This window comes from Cydia strobilella, chromosome 1 (assembly GCF_947568885.1).
Source record: "Cydia strobilella chromosome 1, ilCydStro3.1, whole genome shotgun sequence".
NCBI lineage: Eukaryota > Metazoa > Arthropoda > Insecta > Lepidoptera > Tortricidae > Cydia > Cydia strobilella.
The window spans coordinates 19,099,286-19,107,570 of NC_086041.1; the positions used below are offsets into that span (position 1 = coordinate 19,099,286).

Below are 8,285 nucleotides of genomic sequence, written 5' to 3' on the forward strand. Positions count from 1 at the left end.
AACATAATCAGGAAAGCTACAAAGACCCAAGATGTGGTGCAAAAACTGAGAACACTTAAATGGAAATGGGCTGGCCATGTAATTAGAGGAGAAGACAAATGGAACAAATCAGCAACACTATGGTACCCAAGAGAGGGCAAGAGAAAGAGAGGAAAACCTTTCAGAAGATGAGAGGATGATTTGGTAAAGACAGCTGGCAAAACCTGGAATAGACTGGCACAGAAGAGAGAAGAATGGAAAATGTTGGGGGAGGCCTTTGCCAAAGGGCACACAGAATTAGCAATGGAAGATAATTAAACAAACGATACCACATATTCTGATAAAAGGCTATAAAATAAAATAAAATAAAATGTTATAAGCTATACATAAGCTCTGAGAAACACATTCGTATGTATACGAACCGGTTATGATCTTGTTTGCCAGACATACGCAAAACCACGCAGCCACTCGGCTCCCACAACTTCATATGACTAAGTACCTAATACCAACCTACTATGTGAGACTAAACATATTGTGAAATGTCATCCAATTGTTCCTGACGTCAATAGTTGTATACATTACGAGTGTACCCTCTCACGCATCCTCGCTTCGAGATAAATCACCACCCAATTGCTGCGGTCCCGCAGAACAACTTGCAAAATATTCATTAATTCGTTCAAATAAGCTTTTGAAACTTTTAGATACAAAACAGTCACGTAAACTTTTGTTGTTGCCTGCGTTATTTAGGCAGAAGAAGCTTTCTAAATCGCTCGGTATCATCGTTTTTATCATCTCGGATTTGAATCCGGATCATAAAACGTCCGCCGCCGGCGACTGTCCTTTCCTCCCTTCCCACAATCTCAAATATCCCTTTACTTTCAGCTTTTATTCATAAATAAAACATACCTATATGACCAACTGCTTTCAGAGCGCGCGTATTAAGCCTAAACAAACCACCGGATAACAAACTCTGAAGATGAAGAAATGTTTACTGTCCTTGTTTATAATAATCAATACAGCCTTCAGTGTTGTAAGCAAACAAGTGGTTGTGGTGAATACTTGAATAGGGGTAGAAGAGCGTCAATTTCAGGAATGAATGTTTTTACTTTTTAACCTACCTTGACGGTTCTTAGCGCGCCGTGAGCGGCGTCCTCGGCCCAGACCTTCACGCCGTCCTTTTCGTACTCCAAGGTCCAGCCTTTTTCGGAAGCGAGAAGGCCTTTGAGGGTTTCAAAGTCGGAGTCGTCCGCTACGCGCGCCTCGCCGCGCGCCCATCCGGCTGAGCCCATCCGACCGCGGACATCACAGCTCGACTGCCCGATTGGCCTGTCTCTGCAGCATGGCCTGATGGCTCGATACCGCGCATGCGCGCCCTCGTATCTACTTTTTGCACACGTGTTGGTAAAAGCTGCCGCGACTGTGTGAGTGACTCGACTGAAATGTGTATCGTAATCGTAAAGTACCTATTCCCGTGTATTGCAGGAAAATGGGTATGTAAATCATTACCAAAACGGTTCCTTTATATGATCACGTTCGCTAGTTGTGTTAGTATTAGTTAGTTTATTTAATTAATATTGGGAAACATAAAAACCGGCCAAGTTCAAGTCGGACTCGCCCACCGAGGGTTCCGTACTTTTTAGTATGTATTTGTTATAACGGCAACAGAAATACAAATTTCAACTGTCTAGCTATCACGGTTCATGAGATACAGCCTGCTGACAGACAGACGGACAGCGCAGTCTTAGTAATAGGGTACCGTTTTCACCCTTTGGGTACGGAACCCTAAAAATGCGAAGCATGCATAAAGTATCAAAAATAAATATTACCTACTTTATTTTCAAAAGTACCTATTTAATAAGAATCAATTTATTATTACATTTCTTTTTGATACAGTATCGCGCCACATGTTACAAGTTGTAACTTACAACTTAGGTACTTAGCTCTTTAAAGTTTGCAATTTACTTTTGATAATTCATCATCATCATCCTGTCCTGGCCGCTTTCGGCCACGGATAATTATAAATAGTATGAATGTTCAGGTCTCACCAGAACAATCAATTTAATTTATTAGGTAGTATAGTAACATACGTTTCTAGTTTAGCATAGTTTCCGTTCGCTAAGAAGTACAATCGCTAAACCCATAATACGAGTGAGCCTCACGGCCCGGCCACGACATCGCGCGGCGGCGGCAGCGGCGAGCGGCGGCCATAGGTGGGAGCTAAAGGTCCGATCGCTGTGTCTCGCTCCAACCTGTGGCCGTCGCCGCGCGATGTCCTGGCCCGTGGTCGGGCCGTCACTTCACCTATAAAAAGTTGTCAAAGCTTGAGTGAAAAGCAACAAATGTAGAACACTCAACAAAACGTATCCATTGCTACGCGGCATATAAGTATCTTCACAAGCTTGATAAGTGGGTCAAAGAATCATGTCATTCATCAATAAGCGCGTCGTTATTTAATTGCAATGAGCATTTTTATAATTATTAAATATTTGAGAATAGCGATTACAGATTATTAAATCAGACGACCGGTCTGGCCTAGTGGGTGTAGTGACCCTGATATGAAGCCGATGGTCCTCGGTTCAAATCCCGGTCAGGGCATTTATTTGTGCGACGAGCACAGATATTTGTTCCTGAGTCTTGGATGTTTTCTACGTATTTAAGGGTCCCCGGCAAGCTCGGTTCTCCATACAAACGTAGTTACGCTCTCATTTTAAAACGAGTAGCTATAATAGTTTGCTCTAAAACTTTCTACTTACAATAGGATAATACGATACGATGATAAGAAAAAATACAGCGAAATTAAGTTTTCATTTCTCATGCTCTGAAAGAGGGTCATTGTTGTTCTAAAAGGTGTGCAGAAAATGATACGTGTCTGCACTAGAGCATTTTACGTTCGAAGTACGATTTTTTGAATTTTTTTACGATAAGCAATTGAAATTTGAATTTAAATGTATTTGTTATACAATTTCCATTCTGATATTTGACTCTCCATTCTATAAATAGAGACACTTTTGCCTAAATTGTTAACTGAAGGTAGGGTACCTAAAAATACTATAAAAAATTATACTTGGTCATGTTTTAAAAAAGACATGCATTTTACTTTCCTCGTATTCGAAATGAAAAGTAGAGTGTTTAACTCGGGTGAAAGGCATCATTTCAGCCTCGGACTATTGGCGCTCTCACTGCGTTCGAGCGCCAAAAATACCTCGGCAGAAATGACTGCCTTTCATCCCTTGGTTAACAATCTACTATTTTAATACAAAACTTGTTTTTGCTCGATTTCGTTTGTTTTATAAACTGAAGCTATATAAACTAATTACAGTCCTAGATACACCTCATGTCATTGTATGTGCAAAGTTTCGTTACTATCCAATGAGGGCTAACGCGTATGAATTCGCCGCTAGGGGCGCTAGTGTAGATGGTGGTCTTTTCCATAGTTCGAAATGTCAAATGTCACTTGTCACTTCAATGACTGACAGCTGTTCTTTAGTCTTTTGGACCACCATCAACAGAGGCGCCAACTGGTGAGCAAAAAAACGATAGCCCTCATTCGTAGTTTTAAAATGAGAACGAAACTCCGTTTGTATGGGATGGTGAAATTCGGCCGAGCTTGCCGGGAACTCTTAAGTATTTGTATATTTTATAGGTATATACAACACGAGCCTTCTTGAGGTTACCGTGGGACAGTCAATTTGCGTACTTTCTATAAACGTTGGGAATTGGTAATTCTTGCAACAAACCAAATTCTCTATCGTCTGTCTCGTTGGATGATCTCAATTCCCACTTCGCTAAGTCTTCTTCTTTGGACCACACAACTAAAACTCAAAGCATTTCTTGCATTAATGCCCTGCCCTGTCCTTCCAAATTTAAATTTGCTTTTTCTCCTGCCATCTGATGACGAGGTTAGTAAGGTAATCAAGTCAATCGGATCAAACGCGGTTGGTAATGACAGAATTGGCAGAGTGATGATTGTCCACATCTTGGAATGCATCTTACCTGTTGTCACGCATATTGTCAACTTGTCCATGCGTTCTGGTGTCTTTCCAGGTTTGTGGCGAAATGCTTACGTCATCCCACTACCGAAAGTATCTAATCCTACCGCACTTAAAGATTTTCGCCCTATCTCCATACTGCCATTTCTGTCAAAAGTCTTAGAAGCGATTGTGCATAAGAAACTGTCTGCACACATCTTCAATAACAGTCTTCTCTCACCAGTACAGTCAGGTTTTCGTTGTGGCCATAGCACGACTACTGCATTACTGAAAGTTACTGAGGATGTGAGGCAGGGCATGGAGTCTTCGCAATTAACTGTGCTTGTCCTGGTGGACTTTTCGAACGCATTTAATGCCGTCAACCACGAGCTCTTACTTACCACCTTGAAATATCTGAATATCTCGTCATCAGTGGCCGGTTGGTTCGCTTCTTATCTGCAAGGTCGTCAACAGGCTATTAGAGCTGATAGTACCATCTCCGAATGGTGTGAGCTTTCTTCCGGCGTTCCTCAGGGCGGTATTCTGTCTCCTCTTTTGTTCTCTGTATTTATAAACTTAATCACTGATCGAATTAAATGCCCACACCACTTATACGCTGACGATCTGTAACTTTATGCCCAAGCAAGCCCAAGTACTTAGATAACGCGATCCTGAAAATAAATGATGACCTGGAAAGCATATCTGCGTGGTCTCGCAATTTTGGGATCTCTGTCAACCCCAACAAATGTCAGGCCATTATACTGGGTAGCCCTCGTCTACTGTCCTTACTTGACATCACGCTCTTAGATCCGATTAAATTCGAAAATAAATAATGTGGTTCCGTTTCAGTCTACCGTGAAAAACCTCGGTCTAATCGTTGACAGTGGTTTGACTTGGACCTCCCAGGTGTCTGAAATTTGTCGCAAAGTAACCAACATGCTGAGATCTCTCTATAGGTTCAAGAACTCTCTCCCAGTTAGCACAAAAACTCTTATTATTCAGGCATTGGTGTTGCCCGTGATTAATTATGCAGATGTGTGTTACTCTAATATTAGCCAGGAGTTACTCAACAAACTAGACAGACTACTGAATAGTTGCATAAAGGTGACTGTCCATTTCTGACTGCCGCTGCACCGCAGTTGCGACGTTACGCGGTGCCGCACTACTGTAGCAGCACGACTGCGGCGTGCAGTCGCGACAGCGTTCGTTGATGGCTTGTCAATGTAAAGTCATATAATGTCAGACGTACAAATAAAATACTAATTTACTTTTGTATTTTTTACGTGAAGAAGCGAGTGACGATAATGCTACATGCTACATGAAAAAGGAGACCAGTTTGCCTTTCTACAATAGTCAGTCCGACGAAGGCAGCTACGCAATATTAATAAAAAAATCTGATATTTAATAGTGATCGTTTATTCAGATAATATTGCCGATTAAATGAAAAGCAATTCAACATTGAATGAGACTTAATAATTGACGAAATACAATCAAATTACTCAAATGAAATTAATGCAGAGGAAAAATTATTCTTAACATTAAGGTAAGTTCACAATGTGAAATTTTCTTCCCCATCCTGTTGCCTAAATGCGTGACCACCAGGTGACCACCGCACACAGCAATCCGATGTGATGAATAAAATTATTTGTAAGAGCTATAAGTAATTGCGCAATTTACACTTCATATTGTCAAGTTTCCTATCTGAAACTGAAACACAAATTAAAATCCCTCTTGTGTTGCAGGTGTCCATGGGCAGCACGGCACTCTTTATGATATGACCGTGCATCCATATAAAACTTGACGGGCGAGACAAGAAATCCTTTATGAAGAAAGCTATTTCCCTCACCTTGGCCGATAGAAAGAACTTCTAATAAATTAATTTGAATAATAAATGGTTTCCTCGTGTTAGTGTGATGAAAAATTGCGTGTTGCACTGTAACAAAGTTTGTTTAACCCTCATGCCTTAAGACCCCCGCAACTGTCAATATTCTAAATTTTAAACCATTCGCTTCTCTTGTGGTTCAATTTTGTATCCTTTCATATGTTTGGATATCAATATAAATTCGATGTATATATTTATATTAGTAGTACTCTATGTTATTATATCACGTCGTCCACAACGTGGTGGTGGTCACGCATTTAGGCAAGAGAATGGGGAACAAAATTTCACATTGTGAACTTACCATAATGTTAAGAATAATTTTTCCTCTGCATTAATTTCATTTGAGTAATTTGATTGTATATCGTCAATTATTAAGTCTCATTCAATGTTGAATTGATTTTCATTTAATCGGCAATATTCCCTGAATAAACGATCACCATTAAATATCAGATTTTTTATTAATATTGCGTAGCTGCCTTCGTCGGACTCTGACTAATGTATAAAGGCAAACTGGTCTTCTTTTTCATGTAGCATGTAGCATTATCGTCACTCGCTTCTTCACGTAAAAAATACAAAAGTAAATTAGTATTTTATTTGTACGTCTGACATTATATGACTTGACATTGACAAGCCATCAACGAACGCTGTCGCGACTGCACGCCGCAGTCGTGCTGCTACAGTAGTGCGGCACCGCGTAACGTCGCAACTGCAGTGCAGCGGCAGTTATAAATGGACAGTCACCTTAAAGGTGTATATGTAAACTTTTTCTACTTTTTCATAACCAGAACAGGATACCGAATATGCCCCTCAACGGATCCCCACTATGTTTTGGCCTTTGTATGAAGGGTTGGCCGACTTGGACGTCCTGCCCCATAGAAAAAAAAATTGTTTTGCGTCAAAACTTTACCTACTTTTTCATAATGAGAACACCATACCGAATATGCCCCTCAACGGATCCCCACTATTTTTGTTACACCCTGTATTGTCTGCTTGTTAAAAATTAACAACTTATCGCTTACCATCAGGTGATCCGTCTGTTCTTTTGCCTCCTATATAATAATTAGAAGAAAAAAACACTTCTTGGACGACCGTTTATAGCTACTTAGCCGGCATCCCTAAAGATTGTAGGCATTGCGGCAGTGCATTTGAAAACCAAAAGGAAACATTATTGAAGAAGTATAAGAAACTCATAAAATGTATTCACACACATTTATACCAGTTCGCGTAGGAAGACCGAGGAATAGGCGTAGGTAATCAGGTAGGAATCAAGTTTTATATGGACTACCCGCTACTTAAATAGGTACATAGAACTATGACAATCGTTGAGATGCTGCAAGCGCATGGAACACTGCATCCGATTCGCACGTCGCTCCGATCTTTGAGCAAGACAACGCTATGCGCGTATTATAGCGACAACCCACTCGCACGTCGGACGTATCCGACGTGCGAATCGTGTGCAGTGTGCCATGCGTCTAAGTGCGTTGCGTACCCTGGCTTACCCACGAGGTCCAAGGACGAAAGTAAATGGACTCTATTGTAAATAATAATGATGATTACAAAAGAAAAGATGAGCTCTACTTAATGAGTTTAGTGCAGTCTATTTACTACTGCTTGTATGGTAAGTGGCAGTCGTCCGCCGTGGATGGCTTGTGATCAAGCAGACTATCAGGCACAAGCGGCGGGCAGCGATTCAGTTTCCTGTCATGTACCCGCGGCACACTGTTTTCAGCGGGTGGCTATAGTTTCATATATGGACTTCGTAAATACGATCACGTATCGGCCTTCCGCCGCAAACTGAACTGGCTTCCCATCCGTGAACGCAGGTCACTAAGAATTCTCTGCACCCTTTACTCTATATTATTTGATCCTGCCGCTCCTGATTACCTTAAATCTAAATTCAATTTTGTAGCACCACGTCCCGGTTGCGAGTTGCGTACATCTCGAAGTCTGAAACTGACCATTCCCCATCACCGCACTGGCTTTGTTTCCAACTCTTTCGCCCTTCAGGCAATTCGTCTTTGGAACGATCTCCCTCTTCCTTTAAGGCAAGCACAGAGCAAATTTTCTTTTAAAAGAAAGTTACGTAAGCACCTCTCTAACTCGCTTAAAAATAAATGATCCGCATGTTACTTGTATACTTGGGTACATAATACAATATTTATTTATATGTGTATGTATGTATGCATGTTTGTATATATGTAGGTATATATTGTTATTATTCTTATAAATATGTGTAAGTGTATAAATAAAATATATTTATTGTTGAGAATAATTTGATTTGTGTTTCATATTTCCTCTCGCTTTCTACAATCCTGCACTAACTACACGTTTCTGTTTGACCCAATGGTTGACTGGTAGAGAATGCCTTAAGGCATTAAGTCCACCTTTTGTACAATTTTATATCGTGCAATAAAGTTTAAATAAATAAATAAATAATAAATGTTCCTATAATATTT

The 8,285-nt window shown here is 40.5% G+C and overlaps 1 protein-coding gene across 1 annotated transcript in view; it reads right to left on the reverse strand.

The window, feature by feature from the left end:
• LOC134746653 (START domain-containing protein 10) overlaps positions 1-1,351 on the reverse strand; it is a 50,446-nt gene extending 49,095 nt beyond the window's left edge. Inside the window, exon 1 of the mRNA XM_063681158.1 lies at positions 1,098-1,351. Within this exon, the coding sequence (XP_063537228.1) occupies positions 1,098-1,268 (171 nt within the window). The 5' untranslated portion in view covers positions 1,269-1,351. The remainder of the gene's footprint in view (positions 1-1,097) is intronic.
• Positions 1,352-8,285: the final 6,934 nt, after the last annotated feature.